The 26,289-nt window shown below is 40.0% G+C and overlaps 1 protein-coding gene across 1 annotated transcript in view; it reads left to right on the forward strand.

The window, feature by feature from the left end:
* LOC127414712 (probable voltage-dependent R-type calcium channel subunit alpha-1E) overlaps positions 1 to 26,289 on the forward strand; it is a 229,162-nt gene that overhangs the window by 123,554 nt on the left and 79,319 nt on the right. Inside the window, exons 5-12 of the mRNA XM_051652917.1 lie at positions 8,874 to 8,977; positions 9,326 to 9,484; positions 9,931 to 10,112; positions 20,170 to 20,273; positions 21,868 to 21,983; positions 22,437 to 22,490; positions 24,029 to 24,118; positions 24,250 to 24,459. Of these exons, the coding sequence (XP_051508877.1) occupies positions 8,874 to 8,977; positions 9,326 to 9,484; positions 9,931 to 10,112; positions 20,170 to 20,273; positions 21,868 to 21,983; positions 22,437 to 22,490; positions 24,029 to 24,118; positions 24,250 to 24,459 (1,019 nt within the window). The remainder of the gene's footprint in view (positions 1 to 8,873; positions 8,978 to 9,325; positions 9,485 to 9,930; positions 10,113 to 20,169; positions 20,274 to 21,867; positions 21,984 to 22,436; positions 22,491 to 24,028; positions 24,119 to 24,249; positions 24,460 to 26,289) is intronic.

Consider the following 26,289-nt stretch of genomic DNA (forward strand, 5'->3'; position numbering starts at 1 on the left):
ACATGTCGTACTATTCATTCAGTGCCAGGGAATTGTCTTCACACTGGCTTTGTGTTCCTGATCCACCCACACACAATATTGTTTCCTGAGAAAACAGTCAAGATCATGCTCCTTCCTATCTCTCTCTCTCCTGCCAAAGTGAGAAATGAAATTTTCCTCATCTGATCACAGAAATGCATGTTATGACTATATACACAGTACATATGAATTCATCTTTGCTTTAGGCATGTCTTAGAAAATTTGTCTCTCGGCAGTGATGGATTTTAAAATTGTAATGTTTTACCATTCAGGTTATAAACACAAGTTGATATGAATTATGTAAGAGTAATTAAACGTGCTAAATTAGTTACATAATTTGTACTTATGGATCATTCTTTATGCTTGCATGGGGCATGACAGTTTTTATAAAAATTTCTTCAAGAAACAAGAAGCAACACAAATTTCTTGGTGACAGCTATAACAGGGAAAATAATAATTTTGCCCCTTTTTTTTTTTAAATAAACTGTCATGCCACTTGTGATAGGAATCATAATGAGTTTAATGATTATATTTCAGAGTCCGATTTTGCATAGTGAAATAACCATTCCATTACTTTTGAGGAAGCACCCGCTTCCAGTAATTGGTCTTTACATCATTTATACCTCACAAAAGTAATACTATTTTTGGTAACATATATTAATGTTTTTTTAATTTTATTTTTTATTTTTTTATGACTAAAGTATCATTTAATACTACAAAACTCTGTTCTAAATCTGCATCCAGTCAATATTTACACTGATTTAAATCTCACGAACATAACAGTTCTTGGTTCATTTACATTTGGACAAAAGTAATGATTTGTGGTTCAGTCGGTACATGCAAGTCAAGTAAGTCAAGAAATGACCAATTCAGAGAACAAGTAAGTTGTTAGACTGATTCAAACCAATAACACATGAGTTGTAGACTGATTTAAGAGTCTTTTTGACTGATGAGTTTAAACAACCAGCTCATTAAAATAATTTATGCATGAATCAGAATACACTGGTTAAGCTGTATGTTGTTGCAACAAGCAAAGACATTGCAATCGAAAGACATTTTGTCTTTTTATTGTCTTTGTATTATTTCTGTACTGAGTCTTTCTAAACACTTGCAATTCAGACTGCAAACTCACAACTAAGCTAAAACATAATTTATATTGCCATGGCAATGCAGATTCAGAAGCGGCATCTACAGATGAATAGCAGTGTAGGAAACAATGTCAGAAAATTTAGCATGATATTCTGTCCACATCGGAGGCTGTCAGTTCATTCTGCCTAACATCTCCTTTTATGCCATATGGAAGAAAGAAAGTCATACTGGTTTGAACATCATGAGTTAATGATGAAAGAAGTGAACTGTTTCTTTGATGAGTATCAGTGGTTATTTACAAGGTTTTTATTAATCAATTTATAATCGCTTTGGTGCTATCCGAGGCTGGCAGTCTTTTGCTGACAGCGCCGTTTTTGTAGCCATACTAACCAAAGGCTTTGATACTACGTGTAGTTCATATACAGTCCTGCTCTTTAAAGACTCACAGAAGCTGTAGGAGCAATTTTCTCTCTTTCTTTTTTTAGCAGTCTTCCAGCGAAGTCTTTCATCTCATTCCTGTGCTGCTATTTTAATTCTTTCTCAGGTCCTAATTAGAGTAACCGACATCCTGCTACCTTGACACCCCAGATGTGACTAATATGCAGTACATTCTTGGTTTATTACTCCACTGTTGTAAAATAGGGACAGGCATGAGTACTCAGTAATTTTTGATCCTGAAAACTATGATCGATAATGATCCTAATGTGACTTTTCACTAAATTTCGAAATTCAGTGACTACCTGACAACTAAACACAAATGTGTTAAAGAGGGGCCTTATTATTTTAAATTGATTATGTCATGATTTTCGGCAGTACCTTGCAGTCTGAATCATCACAGCAACAATCTCCAACACAGCCTGCTTTGACTTTCTGTCCGGGGCAGAGACAGCGCTCAGTACTCTGGAGAAGCAAACACAAACCAGGCGAGTTCTTCCTTTTAAACTGCTAGATGGAGCGCAGCTGAATGGAACAGAACACAGTGTCTTCAAAACTATTTTCAACTTAACACAGCATATTAAATCATGAAGTTATGGCTTATCTGGTCAAGCCAAACGGTGTTTGAAAATACACGGTTCAGCTAGCCATGAGGAAAACAGTGGTGCCCGCTTATTTAGATAATTACAGTTACCTGAAGGAAGAACAGAGAAACATGCTCTCTGAGCATTGTTTCACTGAGTCGGCCAGCAAGTCTTCACAAAATGACAAAATATGAGGAATTATATTTTGATTATGCCATTTTATTTTACTTTTTGTAACAGACCACATTCTAACAGCCTATTATAATGAATATCTGTGACACTGGAACAACGAGAGGCAGTGTAGTAGCCAAAGATGTTTGTCTGACATGTATATGTACATAGATATAGATATACTCACTCATCAGCCTCAGTAACCATTCACTTTCATTATTTGGAAAACAAAGATGCTATGAAAGTGAGTGGTGACTGAGGCCATTAGTCCCTAACATTCTGCTTAACATCTCCTCTTAAAATATGCAAATATACATTCACTGACACGTTATTAGGAACACCTGTTCACCTACTTATTCATGTGATTATCTAATCAGCTGTGTGGCAGCAGTGCATTGCATAAAAATCATGCATATATGTGTCAGGAGCTTCAGTTAATGTTCACATCAGCCATCAGAATGGGGAAAAAAATTCGATCTCATTGACTGTTGGTGCCAGAATGTTTAAATATTTCTATAACTGCTGATCTCCTGGGATTTTCACACACAACAGTCTCTAGAGTTTACTCAGAAATGGTATACAGTCATTATCAACATTATACAGTCAGTGTTACAATGCAAATGGCTCCCATGTATTTGTGCATTAAATTACTCATTTTTACGGAGCGATGCCTTGCACTTTTAGACCGAATACTTGGCACTACCTTTTGATTCTTTATTTGATTATAGCAAGTGAGTTAAAGGAATAGTTCACCCAAAAATGAAAATTTGCTGATAATTTACTAACCCTCAGACCATCCAAGATGTATCTGAGTTTCGTTCTTCATCAAAACAGTATTTAATATTTTTAGGATTTCATTTCAGGCCTCCTCCTTTAAACAATGGAAATGTATGTACTCCATTTTTTGACGGCCAAAATGCATATTTAGGGTGCATCAAAATAACCCACAGGACTCCAGTCAATAAATAAAGTTCTGTTGAACCCAAATGATTGATTATTTTAGAAACAAAACAATACTTATATACCTCTTAACTACAGATGTTCACTTCCGTACATCTCTGTGACACGTGCTCATGAGAGGGATGACGTAAGTTCGTTGGTAAGGTCACGCGTGGAGGAGGAGGCAGGAAGCGCATCATTGTTCACAAGAGAAGGAGAGCTGTACAAAAGTTTAATTGTCTTTATTGTAGATTTGTATTTGTATAAGTGTATTGTTCAAAATGGTCATTTGGCGTGTGTATCCTGGGTGCTTCAACCTTCAGAAACCCAAAAGAAAATGCACGCCAGGAAAAATATGAACTTTTCATCGATTGCCTATACATGATCATGAGCGATTGAAGCTCTGGCTTATCGCGCTGAACCTGGATATCAGTACACACCTACATTCTCTGATATATTGGAGGGTGTGCAGTGAACATTTTACCCCTGAGGATTTCAGACCATCGAAAGATATCATCGATATCTGTTTAGTGCTTACTCTGCTGTTTTGCCTGTTACCTCTTCTTCAGTTTGTGAAGCTTCTCTTCTGTGTGATATCACCTGTACCATTGATCTCACTGTGTAAACCCTGTAAATCTTGTGAATCTCAGTAAATGCTCTCGCACTTGGTTTCACTAACAACAACTTGTGTGGCTTGAATTCCTGACAGTCATATAGCCTATATATTTCTGCTAAAGAAAAAGCACAAGTAGATAACGCAGTGGCATTGCTCTGAAATAAAGGATGGTTATTTACTGCAGTAATGTTTTTTTAATTATTTTATATTGTTTTGAAATTAAAAGTTTTGGTTTGTGAATGGCACTTGGTCTGTGGTCTGTACTAGTTTCTCTTGTAAACAATGACACGCTTCCTGCCTCCTCCACGTGACGCGTGACCTTACCAACGAGCTTACATCATCCGTCTCATGAGTGAGCATCAGAGATCAGAACATTTGTAGTTAAAAAGTATATAAGTATTGTTTTGTTTCTAAAAATATTTAGTCGTTTGGGTTCATAACTTTATTTGTTGACTGGAGTCGTGTGGATTATTTTGATGCACCCTAAATATTTGGACTGTCAAAAAAATTCATTCACTTGCATTGTTTAAAGGGGGAGGCCTGAAATGAAAACCTAAAAATCTTAAATTCTGTTTTGATGAAGAAAGAAACTCAGATACATCTTAGATGGCTTGAGGGTGAGTAAATTATCAGCAAATTTTCATTTTTGGGTGAACTATTCCTTTAAGCAATACTTTTAAATGATTTTGTTTTCATCCTGTTCACACTGGCTGAGTTTTTAAACATTTGTTGAATTAAAGTTTGGAAACCATCAGAAATCAATTTCTGGTGGCTTCTGCTGAAGCCACATGCTGTGAAATGAAAGTCACTCTATCATTCTCATCTAACTTACTATCTGTGTGTCTACCTTTTCACACTCATACATGTACACACACACACCTTTCTTTGGCAGTCTCTGTCATCACAGTGGGGTAGAAAGTGGTAGAGTTTAATTAGACAACAGCAGGAGTGCCAGGTGAACTGGGCACTGCTTTACTGCCAAAGATAGAATCCAGTATTTCAGCTTTAAATCACTTCTTCCCAGGTTATGCACACTTTATTCAGTTAGTAGCTGTCAGAAACCAAACACTACCAACACAAAACTTTCTCTTGCTTGCTAAAGAGGGCTCTGCTCATTTCCCTATGAGTGTGGCGTGCTGCATCTCAAACGAATTCCTGTTTCCTGTTATGTGGCCCAACAACAAAGGACAGCATTAGATTTTTATAATGAGCCATGCTCTCGATGGATTACTCTGATAGTGGAGGGATTCTGTTCATTCTAATCACACCAGCAATACTCATATCAGATTACTGCAATGTCCTATTATGGCTGGACTCTTAGGATGGTGCTCACCTAGATTAAAATTGTGTCAGCTAGTACAAAGATTTTCCCAGGAACTAGAGAATTACCAAGATCACAAACTGGTTGTATCATCATTTTGATGTTCAGCAATGCTCATAAAGGAGTAGTTCACCTAAAATGAAAATTATTTCAGCATTTACTCACCCTGATTTTGTTCCAAACCCAAATTAGTTACTTTCTTTTGAGGAACACAAAAGAAGTTAGGCAGAATGTTCATAGTCTTCTTTCCCATGCAACTACAATAGACAGTGATCCATGGCTGTCAAGCTCCAAAAAGGACATAGACACATCATAAAAGTAGCTATGAAACTTGTTCCCTGTTATCTAGGCCTTCTGAAGGCGTATAATTCCTTTGTATGAGGAACAGACCATGATTTAATTCTTTATTAGCTGAAGATAAAAAAAATAGATTTTTGCCAATCTTTTCCTTGGTGTACAGGGGTATTTTTTTCTGGTATTTGATGTGCGTAATTAGGGCCCAAGCACTGAAAGTGCGGAGGCCCTATTGTTCTTCCAAGGATCATTATTAATTAGGGCCCAAGCACTGAAAGTGCAGACTATAGACAGTTATAAGCTCCACCCAACAGGAAGTCAGCCATTTTGGATTGTTTGAAAAATGCATGCTCTGGAATTGCTCGTAGGGATTTCATGTTCCAGGTACAAAATGTGGGCGACATCATGCCAAGACATTGACAATGCTAAATTGCAAACATATTTTTGATATATCCAATGGTGTTGCCATGGCAACACGATCATTTAAAAAAATGGGACACAGGAATGTCTCATGGAATGTAATGTCTCATGTCTTCTGCATGCATCGTGTGATTTACATCAAAATGTAGCCGTTTGTTTGGCCTTGCGGGCTGATCACATTGACGTGGCTATTGTGGGTCATGGTGTAACACCACCAAATGGCGGAAGGAAGTGTGGCACATTTAACACACTGAAATTTTGCACATACATCAGAGTCGTCGGCCATTCGGGCTCCCTTTAAAGTGGGTGTGTAAGACGGCCTCTCTAGCACCCCCGTTTTCACCTACAGTCACCAATTTGGTACATGTATAGTTCTCACGAAGCCGGACAACTTTCATAATTATAGTCATTAGCTCCACCCAGCAGGAAGTAGGTACAAGCGCTGAACTTTTAAATTCTCCTCCTAGGGGATTGATGTGACTGCCACCAAATTTGTGCAACATCATGCCAAGACATTATAGATGCTAAATTGCAAATGGATTTTTTATATTATGAATGGTGTCGCCATGGCGCAGCAATACATTTATAGTTAAAAATGTGAAACAGGAAGTTCCTTATATGTTCTGTGTGCATTGTATGATTTTGATGAAAATTCAGCTGTATGTTTGGTAATGGGGGATGATCACATTTATGTGGCTATTATGGGTCATGGTCATAGCGCCACCAACTGGCAGCATGGCACTTTTAACAGACTTTGAAATAGCCCTCTTATGTTTACATTAATTGCTTCAAAATTCTTTAGAATAATGTCAAGACACTGCTGATGTTAATATGTAAAAGGATATTTGATATCTTAAATACTGTTGCCTTGGCAACACATTAATTGTTATTATTTCTTTCTTCCTATATTTGGGTGTTTTTGAGGCACTTGGCATGCTTAACATTTCATGATATTTTGCACACACATCAGAGTCTTTGGCCATTAGTTCTGTGCAAAAGTTCAAGCATGGGTGTGTAGGGAGGGCTCTGTAACCTTTAAAACCCTTTAAAATGGGTGTCTTAGACGGCCACTATAGCAGCCCCATTTTTGCAGACAGTCACCAAAATTGGTACATGTATAGTTCTCATCAAGCTGGACAACTTTCATTATTATAGTCATTAGGTCCGCCCAACAGGAAGTTGGCCATTTTGGATTTTTTGAATATTGCAGTCTCTGAACTTTTAAATTCTCCTCCTAGGTGATTCATGAGACTGTCACCATATTTAGACAACATTATGCCAAGACACTAAAGATGCTAAATTGTGAACAGATTTTGATATATCGAACGGTGTTGCCATGGTGAGGCATTAAATTAATGGTGAAAAATGGGAAACGGGAAGTGTTTCATATCTTCTGTGTGCAATGTGTGATTTAGATCAAAATTGAGATGTATGTTTAGTCTTGGGGGCTAATCACATGGATTTTACTGTTTTGGGTCACGGTCATAGCGACACCACCTAGCACCAAGAAGTGTGGCTCTAACAACAGACTTTAAAATAGTCCTCTTATATTTACCCAAATTGCTTCAAAATTGTTTAGAATAATGTCAAATGCCAAATGCATATGTCCACCTTGCATTGTTTTCCGAAAGCCACCGAGTGGAAATGGACCATTTGTGCTTGGGCCCGTCATCGCTGCTTGCAGCTATATTCTTCATCTTATGTTGCCCCATGTTTGTTTTATTTTTTGTATGCCGTACAGTATATCCTGTCCCCTCCAAATTCACCCTGCTGGAACCACCACTTATTAGGGCAGGGTATCGGTACATATTTCCTGATTTGATTACGAGTTACAAGCTTTTGATTACATTTTGATTTTAATACGAAGAAAAATTAACAAGAGGGTCAAAACTATGCATTTCAATTGCAATATATTTAGTAGATTTAACAGATATTTAAGGTAAACGATTGTTCTTGGGATTTCAGCAGTCAATATTAGGATCGTTCAAATGAAGATCGCAATTAATCGGAAAATCAATATTTTGACTCAGCCCTACCAATTACTCTCTCCTACCTATTTACCTCCTGCCTATTGAAATACAGACACACACACACACACACACACACACACACACACACACATACACACACACACACACACAGACACACATACCTTAGAAGCTATATTAGTGAGAAACTCTCATAGACACAATGGTTTTCATACTAATATTATGACATTTACAATACCCTATACCCCTAAACCTAACCATCATGCAAACCTGTTGACAGTGTTATATTTAAACCAACACATGATTTGTTAGCCTGTCAAGTAGTGAGGACTAATTCAACTGTCATTACAAGTTGTTTTATGACATTTCCCACTATATTTGTGGACTTTTTCATATAGCTGAACCTGCCATATAGCCAAACCCGTACACACACATACACACACACAAATTCAGATGGAGGCTCTGATGTAACTGAGTCTTGAGTGTCACATCTGTTCCTCCTGGCTTCTTTATTATTATCACTTATGGCAAAAATGAAATATCAGGTTTCTCCATATATTAAAGTTGTGTGCTTCAATCTGAAGGTGTGTGTGATGCTATATGTGAATGCACAAGTGTAGGAATGAAACACAGAGATGACTCAGTGGTCACACCTGACAAATGTCTACTGCTTTTAAAAGGAAGCTCTGAATCTGTATTGACCCTTATTAGAAAGTGTGCTGGCTGTCAGTCACAGAGAGGGGTTATCTCATTAAGGACTGCAGACTTTTAGCACCAGTACTTTAATTACTTTACCTACAGTATTACACTGCGCTATCAGTGATCACTATAGCAATGATTACCATATTACTAATGACTGAGATTGTGTAGTTTACGAAACATTATCATTGTCATATTTGTGAAATATTCATGCATTCTGAAAATTGTTTTGCAAAAGTCTTGTTTGTTTAGTTTAATTGGCATTTGTAGGCTTAATTTGGGTTTTGTTTCCTTAACAGGATTCTGGCTACAGCAGGAGCCCACATGAATATTTCATTAGACCTGCGCACACTGAGAGCTGTGAGAGTGCTACGGCCCCTCAAACTGGTTTCTGGAATTCCTAGTATGTTCATGTATCTGTATGAAAAATTGAAAAATGTATGTCTTATTTGATTGTAGAGAAGAACTATTACACTATATATATATATAGTTTATTTATTTTGCATCATGCTGGGAAGCTCTACCCATAGCCAAATCTCCACATATCTGTATATTAAACACCAAATATGTTCTGATTGGCTTTGATTTTGGCACTTTATGGCAGCATTTTACATTAAGTGAAGAAAAGAAAAGTTGGAAACGGAATATTGGCCTGGTTGGGACGCGCTGTTGTTAGTTATGCATGTGGGTATTATAATGTTTGTCGCAGGTAATAAATAGGACATTTTTATGTCTGTGTTTGTGTTATCAGGTCTACAAATTGTTCTTAAATCTATAATGAAGGCAATGGTGCCACTGCTACAGATTGGTCTGCTGCTGTTTTTTGCTATTCTCATGTTTGCTATTATCGGACTGGAGTTCTACAGTGGGAAACTCCACAGCCACTGTGAACTTAAACATGACATCAGTGGTAAGAAAGATCACACTCTCTAACTTATATTTCAAACATTTGTTTGAATTCACTGCGAAGCAACTTAATATCTAAACATTCTTAAAACATTTACTTGAGAAGCAATTATTTTCAGAGAAATCAGACAAAATGTATTGGTTTACAATTTTTTTTACAAGAAAAACAAAACAATTTGCAAATCAGGTAAGAATGATAAACAGAATTCAAAGGAAAAACAAGTTTTGTTTTTCTAACCCCAATGGCAAAAAATTGTTTTCTTGTTTTGAGCATAACAATCAATACATTTTGTGATATTTCTGTGAAAATAAATCATAATTAATTTAGCTTCATAATTAAATGTATCTTTTTTAAGGATTTATTTATTTATTTTTCTGGAAACCATGAAAAAAAATATTGTAAAATATTGCTTTTTTAGCAGTGAGTCTCTCTCCTCTCCTCTCTTGCAGACAATGAGACAGTGGACTCATCTAATTCTGAAAACCAGTGTGGGTGTCCACCAAAATATAAATGTTCTGGCAATTGGACCGGTCCCAATGATGGCATCACCCAGTTTGATAACATCCTGTTTTCTGTACTCACCGTCTTCCAGTGCATCACCATGGAAGGCTGGACAACAGTTCTCTATAACGTGAGTTTCTATCTCAGCTCACTCTCTTTTAGTGCAGCTGTTCTTTTTATAAAAACCTTGTCACCTGCTTGAAATGAAAACATTTCTTTAAGACTGGAAAAGTCATGGAAATTTGTTGGTCTAAAGGTGTGACAATGCTGCTTTTAAAGAGTTTGAATTTTTTATAGATCTGATTTGAATTGTCTATGCCATTGGTTCCCAAACTGGTATGCTGCCATGACTGGCAAGGAGTGCCACGGAATCTCTGCTCAGTTCAATATTTTAATAGCCACGATGTTAAAAGTACCGGCAGTAGCAAGAACTGACTCAATTTGGTACCCGCACGTTGTTTGACTACAGCCTGCTGCTTTCAAACACTCACATGCGTACAGTATGTCTGCGCATGCTCTATAGAGTGCTCATGTCTCATTGTGAATGCAGCTGCACGTGTGAACAGTCAAATGCTCTTCTTAGTCAAAATGCCCCTCTTGACGTGATATTAATTTAAACACAGCCATTAACGTATTATGAGAGTGTAAACATATGGGATCAAATCTGCCATCGATGCGAAATGAATGTAAACACTTCTTTTAATGTACTATAACACATGAGTGTAAGCAGACAGGACAAAAATCTTAGATCTCAAAATATTGGATCTGTGCAATGGGTAAATGCAGTCTAATAGACCTGCTGATGTCTGTTATATTGTTAATATTAATCAAACAGTAATGCTGACAAGAAAAAGACAAAACGCACTCACTGTCCTGGATACAGTAGCTTAAAGCACAATAAATTTCAATGACAGGACTCCTCACTCAAACTCTGACTGCATGGAATTAATATTAACTTTAACAAACCTAACTAATTATATTTATTAGAATAATGATATCTAAAAACCACACAGTAAAACGTATGTCAACAATTTAATAATTCTGCTTCAGAAGAGTTTTTTAAAGTTTTTATATTATGATATTTTTAATGTTTAATTGCTGCTGTTACTGAAAAACTTAAAGCACTGTTTACTCTGTTCTCTATTTTATTACTCAATTTTATTACTGGCTCTTGAATAATTACTTTAAAAGCTTGAAGCAGTGTCTACAGTACTTTAGAACTACAAGGCTATCTTTGTTTTAGTTTAATTTGTTAATATTTATATTTATATTAAACTTTTTAAATAGTGATTTCAAAAGCATATTTGTTTATGTATTTATTTAACAGTGGTTGGGGTGCCATGGAAAATAAAAAACAATATAAATGGTGTTGTAGTATAAAAGCGTTTGGGAACCACTGGTGTATGCTACATAAAAACTAAACAGAGACAATTTAGAATAATTCATGTATTTACTGATATACATTAGATTAGAACTAAAATAAAGGAATTAAAGGAAAACATCCAGATCAAGCAGGGCCATCAAATCCACAGTGTTTTTGATCAGTCATCATGTGCTGTCACGCATGTTGATGTGGGTCATGAGCACACAGTTCTAGTGTCTGTTTTTCACCCTCATACCTGAGCTGCTGCAGCTACATCGGGATGCAGGAAACTTCTTCTCAGTTCAGCTGGGCAATGATGATGTCTGCCCACACAGTGTTCACACCCTTTGCATGGCAGAGCAGCACCCCACTGACCCATCACCAACAGGTTTACAAGGGCAGGTTTATTGTCCCTTCAGCTGATAATAAAAAAATAAAATCAGAACAAACATGGGAAATACATTCTGGATCATAACAACCTCTATACATTTCTATAATGTTCTTAATCCGTGTATCATTCATTCATTTCATATTCAATTAGGAATTCAAAATCGGGAAAACAAAAAAAACCACTTGTTATTTCATAATCCGTTTGCAAAACCAATATTAAAAAACAAATAATGACTTGTTTTTTGTAATTTCGATGTAATTCTCAAGTTAAAATAGGAAATTGGAAAAATTGCCACGGGTCACTGCATTTTGATTATTTGATTTCACTAATAAATTTATATGGCTTGAATATTTGATTCGCATGTATGGGTGAACCTGAAACGCCCCTTTCTTCTGATTGGTCAACCTGCACTGTCGTCTTCCTCAATGCTGTGAGACAGAATAAAAGTTCTCTGCTGTTTAATTGTTCAGATGAATTCATCTCAGTGAATATTAAATTCTTTCCCATTTATTCTCCAAAACTCGCCACGTTTATTGCAGCTGAGTAATCTCTCTCATCAAGTAGCCAGACACAGTGCCTATACATAACCGTAAAATGTGCACTGAAAGCAGACAGGGTTTCGTCTTCATGCAATTCAGCATTAGGACAATCATTGCCACGTGAAACAATTGATAAGAGTGACACACACACGCACACACACACACACACACACACACACACACACACACACACACACATATACACACTAAGATCTTTATTAAGATTAATCCCTCGCTCTGTATGCCAAAAGATCATTCCGACATCCATGTTTTTGAATGGGAATATGGGTAGCCTTTACCTACTGGGTAGAATACGCAGCAGTTTTGTGTGCCTTTTATTATCGGACGAATGTGAAGGCTATGTGTAAATGCTGATTTTAAATTCACTGGTCGAGCTTTTGAGGAGCATTCATGAACTTCTTTTAGCATAATTTCCATGATGAGCAAGTCCGTCCAAGCTCCCAGAGCGAGGTAAAGTTAGTTTTAGGTTCGATATTTTTTGATATTCAGTTTCTTTTACACACGCTCTCTGATGCCGATAAGTTTGCAAAGATTTTGCACACTTTGCTTGATGTTATGGTATATATAAATATAAATGGTATATAACTGTAATGTACAAAATGCTGCATTCAGAACTGTCAGTTGGTGTGGCTGCAGAATTATGACAGAAAATGCCCCAATGTGCTTTCATTGCTTAGCGTACTTGAGGGACCGTCTGAAACTTCCACTCACTATTAAACACAGGCAGTGTCCAATCACTCATTCAGCTGAAGTGCAAGTTAAACATAAAACATTAAAAGTACACTTTTACATTCCAAATGTTGTAGTAGGTTGCCAGTTAATAGACTGAGCTATAAGTGAGATTTTTACAGTAAGTCCAATAATATGAATACAGTAGGCTATTAGATTATTTAAAATAAATAAATAAATCACCAAAATGTTATTTCACATTCCAAAGGCTGTAGTAAGTTACCAGTGGATAGACTGACATACTACAGATGAGATGTTTACAGTAAGTCCAATAATGTGTACAGTATTAGATTATTTTCGAGAAAAAAACTATAATTCACTAAAAAGTTTTCACATTCCAAAGTTTGTAGTAAATTCCCAGTAGATAAACTGATTTACAATAGGTGAGATTATTACAGTAAATCCAATAATATGAGTACAGTATTAGGTTATTTTAGGATAAACATTATAAACATTCCTGAAAATGTTATTCAAATTCCAAAGGTTATGGTAACTTCCCAGTGAATAGACTGACCACATGTAGTAAGTCAGTCTGCCTACTGGGAACATACTACAACATTTGGAATGTGAAAATAACATTTTGGTGAATTTAGTTAATTCATTATTAAAATAATCTAATTCTACTCATATTATTGGACATACTATAAAGATCTCACCTGTAGTAAGTCAGTCTGCCCACTGGGAACTTACTAAAAACTTTGGAATGTGAAAATAATGTTTTCGTAAATTTTTTTTTTTTTTTTTTTTTTTCATAATATAAGTGAATACTGTACACTCATATGCACAACCATCAATCTGGCGATCTACAACTTGTGTTTTTAAAAAAAAAAATGTATTTATTTTTTTTATGGTAGAACATGCAAGCCAATAGTCAAATGAATGCTCAATGACGTTTTAGTTGTAGGTGGAGTTTTCAGACTGTCCCTTACGCAGGCGAATATCCAATGAATGTCGAACTTAAAATTAACTTTACCCCGCAGTTAAACGTAAGCCTATGTCTTTACAATGTTGGCATATGCTTCAATAGTCTTATGAATGTATGGTTATTTTCGTCATCTCATTTAAACCCATGCCATTTCAAACCGGAGCAACGTCAAAGACAGCAGGTTTATGTGTAGGGCTGTCTGATTTGATGAGAAAGATAGCTCAGATGCACTAAACGTGGCAAGTTTTGGAGAATAAATGGTAAAGAATTTAATATTAACTGAGACGAATTTATCTGAAAAATTAAACAGCAGAAAACTTTTATTCTGTCTCACAGCATTGAGGAAGACGACAGTGCAGGTTGACCAATCAGAAGAAAGGGGCATTTCAGGTCCACCCATACGTGCAAATCAAATATTCAAGCCATATATTAGTGTAATCAGATAATCAAAATGCACAGTCACGTGGCTATTTTTCTAATTTCCTATTTTTAACTTTAAAAATAGGAAATAGCATTAAACAGCATTAAATCGAAATTACAAAAAGCAAGTCATTATTTGTTTTTTAATATAGATTTTGTAAACGAATAAAAAATAAGTCATTTTTTGTTTTTCCAATTTTAAATTCCTAATTGATTATGAAATGAACGAATGATACATGGATTGTTCTTGTATGTAGTTCTTGTTTTCAGATACAACCAGTTAAGTAGATTAAGTAATTCAGCCCTACTCAACATGCAGCCCTCGAGCCATCTTTTTGCGGCCTGTGCTATGTTTATCTACCAAATTTATCTGTCAACATCAATTGTGAATGAATTCTGAGGTGTCCATTTCTAAGAGTATTTACGGTAATTTTTTGTACCACTAGTTGCTGCACCGTTGGAGCGGGAAATTAACTGGAAAGGAATGAATTAAAGAACAAAGAATATCTGAGTAAAGCTGATGATATATGAGAGTGGCAGTCAGTTTACGCTCAGGTTCATTGAAACAGTATGAGATGCGGTCTGTCACTCAAACATGCATGCTTTTAATCTCACTTGACTGATTACTCTGCAAATCTGTATCAAACCCATCTGAAGAGCTCACCAGAGATACAGTATATACTCATTACGATAACAGTAATAAACAGAAAAAAATCAATAGTTTATTTTGCAATAATGGCGTTTAATGGCGTGAAGACATCTTCACACAAATGCTTAATAGTGATCTGCAGTACTTTACAACAAAATGTTAAAGAGGGTGAACAAATCCTCATGATTTGTCACTTTTAAGTGGATGTGTGCAAATTTTAAACATTAAACATCACTTTAAACATTGATAATTACATCTGTTAATAAAATATTATTGAATATTAAAATATTATTGATACACACTTTTTTGTGTTTCCTGTACAGTTCACAACATTAGACAATTTCTTAAGTGTCCAAGAAAAATTGACATTGTAACTTAAATATTCCAGAAAATTGATTTGATTTATAAATTGTTATGAAATTGAATTAAAATTAAAGTGTTCCCAAATTAAATCTCACACTGTGTCCTAAACAGACACAATGTGATAAGATTCCCCCGACAAGGAATTAATCTGACCACACTGAATGCAAAACGTCCTGGTTACTTTTGTAACCTCCGTTCCCTGATGGAGGGAACGAGACGATGTGTCGATGTAGTGACACTAGGGGTCACTCTTGGGAGCCCCAAACACCTCTGATTTTGAAAAAAGTGGAATTTGCACGCCACTCCCCCGGACATACGGGTATAAAAGGAGCTGGCTCACAACCACTCATTCAGGTTTTGTGCTGAGGAGCCGAGACAAGGTCCCGGCCATTTCAGCGGGTAGTTCAGTATTGTGGCAAGAGGGACACAATGTCTCGTTCCCTCCATCACGGAATGGAGGTTACGAAAGTAACCAGGACGTTCCCTATCTGTCACTCACTCGACATTGTGTCGATGTAGTGACACTAGGGGTCCCTATTCAAAACGGCACAATAAGCTGAACTGTGTTACGTGGACTGGCGGTGCGAGACGGGCAGACCGCTGTGTGTCTCGTAGCCAGCGCACCAGGCCATCACGTAACCTCCCCCAACGCTCTTATGAGCGTCGAACGGTCCTTTGGGAAAAACCCAACTTGCTCAACAAATAGGGACAGGCTAGCCCAGCCGTGGCCTCTTTTCCTCTTTTTTCTCCCCAAAAAGAGTGGAATTTTGTTTACCAGCTGGGGGCCATAAGTGTCTACGTCGGGGGGATGTCACTCCCAAGGGGAAGACACTGCAGAGACCACACCCCGCCCGAAGGGGGGGGGATTTCGAGTGGAAATACGTCACATGGTCTTTCCGAGTCTTGTCGGAAGTATGTCATGTGGAGAAGTCCCATGGTAGGTCCTACCCGAGAGGGGGAGGAACTCTACAAACACGGTGACTGGGGGCAGAGGACCCTCTGCCCAAGGAAGATGCAGTTTACCAACAGGGAAACTGTTTAGTGGCAGATATATCACACGGGGTCACCTATGGGGAACCAGCGCATGTGGAGTACCTACCCTTGCACAGGGTCTGTGCAAGTAGGCTCACTGGGGGAAACGCATATTTGTGTAGTCCTAGTGTGGCCAACTGTGTGCCAGTGCGTCTATACCGAGGGGTGCCTCGGTCAGGGCGTACCAAAGCAGGCAGTGGGAGGATTCCCAGGAAGCAAACAGGTCTACCTGTGCACGACCGAATCGACTCCAAATCAGCTGGACCACCTGGGGGTGGAGTCTCCACTCTCCCCTGAGCGTAACCTGTAATGACAGCGCATCCACTGCGGTGTTGAGGTCGCCCGGGATGTGAGTGGCTCGCAGCAACTTAAGGCACCAGAGGAGGAGACGGCGGGCGAGTTGTGACATGCAACGGGAGCGTAGGCCGCCTTGGTGGTTGATGTATGCTACCGTTGCCGTGTTGTCTGTCTGAACCAACACATGCTTGCCCTGGATCAATGGCCGGAGCCTCCGCAGGGCAAACAGTACTGCCAACAACTCAAGGCAGTTGATATGCCAACGCAGCCACAGGCCAGTCCAAGAGCCGGCGGCTGCGTGCCCATTGCATACGGTGCCCCAGCCCATCTTGGAGACGTCCGTCATAACCACGACGTGCCTGGAGACCTGCTCTAGGGGAACCACTGCCCATAGAAATGCTAGGTTGGGCCTAAGGCTGAAGAGGCGGCGACAGATAGGCGTGAAGACCACGCGATGTGTTCCGCGGCGCCATGCCCATCTCGGGACTCGAGTCTGAAGCGGTCTCATATGCATCAACCCGAGCAGTGTGGCCACCACTGAGGATGCCATATGCCCCAGGAGCCTCTGAAAAATTTTCAGTGGAACCGCTGTCCTCCGTCTGAAAGCCTTCAGTTCAGAACAGACAGTGTGCGCTCATTTGTGAGGCGCACCGACATCGAGACTGAGTCCAACTCCAAGCCGAATAAAGAGATGCTCTCAACCGGGGAGAGCTTGCTCTTTTCCCAGTTGACCCGAAGCCCCAGCCGGCTGAAATGCGTGAGCACCAGGTCCCTGTGTGCACACAACACATCCCGAGAGTGAGCTAGGATTAGCCAGTCGTTGAGATAGTTGAGGATGGGGATGCCCACTTCCCTTAGTGGGGCAAGGGCTGCCTCTGCAACCTTCATGAAGACGCAAGGGGACAAGGACAGGCTGAAGGGGAGGACCTTGTACTGGTATGCCCGGCCCTCGAAAGCAAACCGCAGGAAGGGTCTGTGTCGATGTAAAACCGAGACGTGGAAGTACGTGTCCTTCAGGTCTACTGCCGCGAACCAATCTTGATTCCGGGTGCTCGCTAGAATGCGCTTTTGCATCATCATCTTGAACGGGAGTCTGTGCAAAGCCCGGTTCAGTACTCGCAGGTGCAGGATTGGCCGTAACCCACTGCCTTCGGTACGATGAAGTAGGGGCTGTAAAACCCCTTCTTCATCTTGGCCGGAGGGACAGGCTCTATCGCACCCTTCCGTAGAAGGGTAGCGATCTCCGCACGCTAGGTGGCGGCATTCTCACCCTTCACCGAGGTTAAGCGGACGCCGCTGAACCTGGGCGGGCGCCTGGTGAACTGAATCACGTAGCCGAGTCGGACAGTCCGGATCAGCCATCATGATGGGTTGGGAAGCGCAAGCCATGCGTCAAAGGTGAGGGGGACTAAGGGTACAATCTCATTGGATGTACCGGTGGATGGGGCCTCGCGGCAGGACGGAGCCTAAGGCGCCACGTCAAAGGACTCGAGCCCCGTTGCCATGCTGAGTCCAGGGACATCGATGCACTTACCTGGCTCCTGATACCCACCATAGGATCAGCCGGGGAGGGGGGGAGGAGTGTCATACCTGCCATAAAGGAATGGTGGCTGGTGGTCTTGATAATGATGGCCGTGAGAACCGGATATGTGACCCAGGGAATGAGGAAACCACTCCTTTTCAGGCATGCGGCGAATCAACGAAAAGGCAAAGGATTCTCCTCCTGGCCCTCCAACAGGGGATGGAGTGATCTGCTTACCATCTCTAGGCCTGCAGCAAGTCTCCACATGCCTGGGTCACCTGCTCAGGGGTGCTTCGAAGCCTTCCTCTGGTTCTTGGCGGCCGGCCGTGAGACGGGTGGCGTCTGCTTCCTACTGGTATCTCCATGCCGGGGCCGGGCCATGGGGGCGGGCTGCGGTGGAGCCGGTGTTGTTGTAGCAGGAGGATGCCCTTGTCGACGAGCAGACGAGATGCAAGGTCTTGAACCATGCCGATGCAGGATGTGCTGAATAGCCTCCGTCTGCTGTTTCACTGCCGAGAACTGCTGGGTGAAGTCCTCGACGGTGTCGCCGAACAGGCTGACCTGGGAGACGGGGGTGTCAGGGAACCGTAACTTGTCAGCTTCCCACATCTCGACCAAGTTGAGCCATAGGTGGCGCTCCTGGACCACCAGGGTGGACATCGCCTGCCCGAGAGTCCGTGCCGTGACCTTCGTCGGGCTGCGACTGGACAACCGCACCCAAAGGTGGGAGCCCAGTCGAGTCCTCAGCATCAGACTGGACATCCCGCTCTCCGATGCTGCAATCGAGAGCTCATCCACTTTGCGAGCTCCGAAACGAGATCGCGAACTCGCCCTGAGACGAGCCAGTGGTCTCATCCCAGCGGGGCAAACGAGCGTACTGGGGAATGGGAGATCTGGCGGAGTGGCTCCCATTGGGGTCCCCAAATCGCCCTCAGTGCTAACCGACGCGGCCTCAAACCCGTAGGTAGAAGGACCGAGGCGGGGAGCCTCTGGGGGTGGTCTTTCGCTCTAACGGAGGAAAAACCGTGACCGCAACGTTGCCATGGTCATGCTCTCACAGTGAGAACTTGACCCGTCCACAAATGCTGTCTCCACGTGGGCAGCGCCCAAGCACGTAAGACCGTGATCGTGGCCATCGGAAGCGGAGAGGTAACGACCGCAACCAGGAAATACACACAAACGGAGAGGCATCTTTAAAAAGACGCTCTCCGTTAAAGCCAATTTTTTAGAAGGGAAAATATACTCTTTCAGTAGGAAGAATATACTCTTTTAGCTGCTGAAGCACCCAGGGGCATTCTCTGCACTTCACTAGTGCAAGAGGGGGAGTAGCTGCTGTAATGCATTTTAAATCCAACAGCTTTTCGAGGTGAATGGATCGGCAGAGTAATTCAGCTCACTGAACTCAACCGCTCAGCTCCGAAGAGAAAATCTGAATGAGTGGTTGCGAGCCAGCTCCTTTTATACCTGTATGTCCGGGGGAGTGGCATGCAAATTCCACTTGCCAATTGCCATTGGCCTTTTTTCAAAATCAGAGGTGTTTGGGGCTCCCAAGAGTGACCCCTAGTGTCACTACATCAACACAACGTTGAGTGAGTGACAGATAGGGAACTGCTGTGTGATGTGGCACAATACACAACCAGTCAGAACATAGTTAATGTTTAATATACAGTTATGAGGAGTGGGATTTTGTACCAATAAAAGTTCACATTTGGCAGGGATACCGAGTGCAACACTGCAGAAATAAAAACCAAGTGATCGACAATACCTTTTTTATGGCTTATAATTTTATCGCATTGCATGCATGATAATTAGCCCTACTGCAAAATAAAACCTCAATGTATATTTTGCTTTATTTTTAATTACAGAAACACTACATTTACCCTATGTTAGTTATAATGCTTAAGAAATATGTACTTCCTTTTTTATGTTTATACAGACCAACGATGCCTTAGGCCCAACTTGGAATTGGCTGTACTTCATCCCTCTAATAATAATTGGCTCTTTCTTTGTGTTGAATCTGGTATTAGGAGTCCTGTCAGGGTGAGTACAATTTATCAGTGTGGTCTCTAAGCTATGTTGACACTACATCTAACCTAATGTCTGAGCTGGCCCAGGGTAATGAGTTTTATCAGAGGTTAATATGAAGTCGATTAACTTCATCTTTACAGAAAAGAGGTGGATTAAGTCAGTTACCTTGTCACTGTTTCAACCCACAGCCTCTACACATGTCTCTTGAATTTTTTCTATCTATCTACCTATCTATCTATCTATCTATCTATCACAATGTTGTATATAGGCCTATACATTAATCAAGAAATAAAAAATGAGATGTCAGAAAATAACTTTCCACTGTAAACAACAGTGCCTTCTTGCCATTTATTTGAAGTTTATTTATTTTTTTCTCAGGTATTGTCCTCTAGTGTTACATTTTCAAAATTCATTATAATTCAGATGTTGGAGCAATTCACATTATTTTTCATGGATGGATGGATGGATGGATTTGTCCTTTTAACAATGGGATTACTTAATTATTTTAGCCTACATTTGTGATAAACTCGCATCACACGAGCCAGTCTCCATCTCTATGTGAAACTGCACCTGTCATAAACTCATGAACACACTTCAACATGATCTTATGTTCCCGTTCGTAAACTCGTAATAATGATTTACGATTTTGTTCTACATATTTTCACATTTTCTATGTATGTGCCGCCACATAGATTCTGAAAAATCCTTTATGAGTTCTAGACAAACTTGTGCAGGTAAGTTTTCTACTGAGGTAAAAGTTTTGAGAGGACTTGAGTCGCAACGTGTTCTATGTTAATGGTTTCTGTCATTTGATTTGCTCATGTCTCTTACATTGTCAGTGAGCATCAGAATATCATTCTTACAGTACAACTTTAACCATTTATTACCACCGACCAAATGGCGAGTTGATTCCTCAAACTCCGGTATTCTCCCTCGCTATACCACATCTACAGAGGCAGAAAATTTGTATGAATAATCAGAGGCAGAGTTATTTTGCGTTATAATAGATTTGCGAGTACAAATGACATGTTTTGAGTGGCACACGCATTCTGAACGAGAGCAGGGAGATATGAGAGTGCATGTCCAGTTTTTAGCGAAAGCAAAGGAAATCCGTGTGCGAGCGCAGAGATTCGCGCCCACGCAATCAGTACATTGCATGACATGCATGTGATCTCAAGCTATTAAAGGGTTAACGGTTGTAACGAGTCCTCTCCTCCAAGTCAGAAAGCACTCATTGCTCGAGTCCAAGGTTGAGTCATTAGTGTTCAAGTCTGAGACGAGTCATCAATATTGCGACTCGAGTCGGACTCGAGTCCGAGTCCTGGACTTGAGTACTACAACACTACTTTTGAATATGTAGTAAGACCATATGCCAGTGATATATAATAAGGCATACTCTCAAATAATACAAAAATAAAAGCAAATCTGACTTGAGTCATTTCTCAATCCCGATCTTGTCGAGTTAGTATGCAAACTGGAAAGCAGCCCTCTCTCACTCTGCCTTTCATTCCTTCACTCTGCAGGTTGAACACTTGATAAATTAAATGTGTTCCCATTCCTGTCGTCCCTCTCTGTGTGGGTAATTGTATGTTGTCGGCTCCTGTAGGGAGTTTGCTAAAGAGAGAGAGCGAGTGGAGAACCGAAGAGCCTTCATGAAGCTCAGGAGACAGCAGCAGATCGAGAGGGAGCTGAATGGGTATCGGGCCTGGATCGACCGTGCAGGTACTCCTACATAAAACAGGGGCATCTGTCACAAATGCACCATGCAAAACAAACAAAGTGAATCATATCTGTCAAAACATACTGCTGTGCCACAGCGTTTTCCAGTAAAAATATCTAAACATCATTAAAATAAGATATTTTTTGGAAGTAAAATTGTATAAAATAATAAGACTTTCAGAGAATATTTCTTGAAATAAGTTTGTTTTTCTGACACCCTTAGCAATCCTTTTTTTCTTGTTTTATGCATAAATCTTACAAAAGTTTGTGAGGTTTATACTGAAACAAGAAAAAAACAATACAATTTACCAATTAAATTTCTGGGAAACAAGACAAACACACTAAAATAAAATTATTTATTTGCAGTGAAGATCATGCAGTATCATGCAACATCTCTTTAACATTGTAAATCTGTATGAAACTTTTCACAATTTGATTGTGTCTTTCATTTTTCAGAGGAGGTTATGCTTGCGGAGGAGAACAAAAATTCTGGACCGTCTGCATTAGATGGTGAGATGTTTGATCTCTGCTCTTTTTCTCTCTGCTTTTCCCACATACAGTATATTGTGGGATGCAAGTGTGTGTGTTTTTAATGATGTTAGGGTTAAGGCCATGAGTTTATTTTGAATGTCCTAGTAAATATGCATTCTCTTTTTTGGGGGGCCTGGGTAGCTCAGCAAGTAAAGACGCTAACTACCACCCCTGGAGTCACGAGTGAAAATCCAGGGCATGCTGAGTGCCTCCAGCCAGTTCTCCTAAGCAACCAAATTGGCCTGGTTGCTAGGGAGGGTAGAGTCAGATGGAGTAACCTCCTTGTGGTCGCTATTATGTGGTTCTCGCTCTCGGTGGGGTGCATGGTGAGTTGTGCGTGGATGCCGTGGAGAATAGCGTGAAGCCTCCACACACACTATGTCTCTGCGGTAACATGTTCAACAAGCCATGTGATAAGATGCGCGGATTGACGGTCTCAGACGCAGAGGCAACTGAGTTTCTTCCTCCGCTACCCGGACTGAGGCGAGTCACTACACCACCACAAGGACTTATAACGCATTGGGAATTGGGCATTCCAAATTGGGGAGAAAAGGGGAGGAAAACAAATGCATTCTCTCTCTGTCCCAGATTTCATAATTTATTCAAAAGCCTTTTTTTGTGTATTTGACATTATTTAGATGTTGTGATTCAAAGGTCTTATAATGCATTACAGGGATATTCAGACTGATGTCATAATAAATCGAATGTCATGATCCTGCTTGGTGCGCATCTGTGAAGCGATAACCTTCCATAATCACCCGAGCCCTGTGCAAGGAGACAGGTTTCCCAAACAAAGGTTTTTATTAAATGTTGATTGATTGACAGCTTCCCAGAGGCTCTCTGAATGGAAAACAGGCAGTAACCATGGTGAATTCATTAATATGTCCCTGCTGTGTGCAGTTCTCATCTATGATCATCATAGAGGATTGACTTAAAAAAAAAAAAAAAAAATGGCCCAAGAATGCAAACAATTTTTAAGGCATCAGTAGAGACTGAGACTTGACTGTGGACCTTGGTATGAGATTTGCTATTGGTGGGTATCCGGGTTGCTCTCTGAAGGGCTTGAGTATAATACTGTACATATTATGTAATTGCATGGATTTGTGTTTACACCATTGTTGCAACAAATTTACAGCCAATCAGAACATATTTGATATATGTTATACGTATATTGATGTACTGTACTGTATATTACTGTAATTAGGCGACAACAACTCTGAGATTCAAGTGGGAGAAGTTTTCATAAAGTAACCAACTTTTAATTACAAGTTAAAACTTGTAACAGTGAAAATCTTTTATTAGTCGAAAACTCTTATTATGGTCATGACAAGCGGTGAATACAGCAGCATTTATATACAGCTATTTGTATCATAATTTTGAACAAATTAAATGTGGACAGGCTACCCACCTTGACGCAACAGAAAAAAGAAAAATACTTTTCTTACAGATTTTTGTTGATTAATTTGTTGATTTGTTTAGTTTGGAATAATAATAGAAATGGCTTCATCTGTTCTCAGTGCTGAAAAGAGCCACCACCATCAAAAGAAGAGGGGCAGATGATGTCCGGAGACCTCCAGAGGAGCACTATGCAGACATCTCATCTGTAGGTGAGTGGCTTCTTCCAGCAGCAATCTGAATATGATCAGGGCATGTTTATGGTTTCATTAGATTTTCCTCTGAATCTAACAGTAGTTTCAAGTTGTTTTGCTTTTCTATATATCTTTATTTTGTTCATCAGGGATGCCTTTGAACAGAGCCAGCATACGCAGCACTAAAAGAGGACCAACTTCCTATTTCCGTCGGAAGGAACGCATGCTGCGGATCTCCATTCGCCGTATGGTGAAGACTCACACTTTCTACTGGACTGTTCTGAGTCTGGTGGCCCTCAACACACTCTGTGTAGCCATCGTACATCACAAACAGCCTCCATGGCTTTCTAGCTTTCTCTGTAAGACCATGAGCAAAATTATCATTTATTTTCTTTATATATTTTCGCTGTTAGACTGATAATTCACTGCAAGAATTATTTTCTAATTTAGTATTTTTGTCTTGTTTTCCAGTAAAATTATGCAAACTTCCTTAAAATAAGACACGTTTACTTGAGAACCATCAGTGCAAAAACCTGCGTCTTATTCACTAACCACCCGCAATCTAGTTTAAGCAGGTGCAATCAGTGTTGAAATTGCACTGCACCTTGAGTATTTAAATTAAAGGTGCTGTAAGCGATTTAAGTCATTCTACTTCCACGAGACTAAGCTGCTGAATTAGCCATGCCCTCTCTTTACAAAACCCCACACTCCAAAGATAACAAATTAACTTTATTGAGACCGACATCGTGCAGAAACTGTTGTTTAAAACATCAGCAGCCAAATAGCGCCCTCAACAGACAACTGTTATGAACAACATAGCTTAAGAATGGCAGTAAGCCTCAGTAATTCGCTGCAACTACAATACTGTGAGAATGAGCAAAATGATTGACAGGTGAAAAGCATCAGTGTCTGCGGACACATTTTTGTTTACTGTTTACAAAGCGTATGGCTATCACAGAGACCGTGAGATATCTCAGGACACTTATTTCATTAATATCTTTAAGGGAGGATGACAATTTTTTGCATACCTTTCCGCTTACAGCACCAAGTAATTGTCATTGCTTTCTGCACAAACAAGCCTCCTTTCTATGTGAATTAGGCTTATTATAGGTTGCGCTTCATTCAGAAAAATTGTCCGGCACAATTTAAATATTTTTTACATTTCACGGGCTGCTATGCTGGATGAAAGCAGGCAGTAAAATTAATTTTATTTAAAAGAGATGTTTGTGTACATTTTCTATCATCATATCAGCAGTAATTCATCAAATATTGGAGAAAAGTGTTAAAACCTAGCATATATTCAGATGTGTGGTGTAGTCTAGCATACTTTCAACATGTTAAAGTGCTGATTCCGCTGTCTGGATCACCATAGTGATGCTGTTCAGTTCTGCCAAATTGTTTCAGATAACGGTTGTCTGCTGCATCCTCCAAAATATAGCACTCAGAATCTGCCTGCAAGATCAGAACTGCACGTGCAAATTGCATTCAGCAGCGTTTATTTGGCCGTGTTTGCACCGTTGCCTGATCTGCATAATTCCTTTAGTGAATCTGGTAGTTAACCAGCGCAGACAGTACGTGCAAATAACCAGTGCTTTTACCATGCGCAATTCATTCTTAGAGAATTCCCCCCTAAGTCTTTATTTAGAAGTATCTAGCAAACTAAATATATATACACTGATCAGCCACAACATCAAAACCACCTGCCTAGTATTGTGTAGGTCCCCCTCGTGCCGCCAAAACAGTGCCAACCCGCATCTCAGAATAGCATTCTGAGATGCTATTCTTCTCACCACAATTGTACAGAGCAGTTATCTGAGTTACTGTAGACTTTGTCAGTTCGAACCTCTCTAGCCCTTCTCTGTTGACCTCTCTCATCAACAAGGCATTTCCGTCCACAGAACTGCCACTCACTGGATGTTTTTTGTTTTTGGCACCATTCTGAGTAAATTCTAGAGACTGTTGTGCATGAAAATCCCAGGAGATCAGCAGTTACAGAAATACTCAAACCAGCCCATCTGGCACCAACAATCATGCCACGGTCCAAATCACTGAGATCAAATTTTTTTCCCCATTCTGATGGTTGTTGTGAACATTAACTGAAGCTCCTGACCCGTATTTGAATGATTTTATGCACTGCACTGCTGCCACATGATTGGCTGATTAGATAATCGCATGGATGATTGTTGGTG

Source organism: Myxocyprinus asiaticus, chromosome 24, assembly GCF_019703515.2.
Source record: "Myxocyprinus asiaticus isolate MX2 ecotype Aquarium Trade chromosome 24, UBuf_Myxa_2, whole genome shotgun sequence".
In the NCBI taxonomy this organism is placed as follows: domain Eukaryota; kingdom Metazoa; phylum Chordata; class Actinopteri; order Cypriniformes; family Catostomidae; genus Myxocyprinus; species Myxocyprinus asiaticus.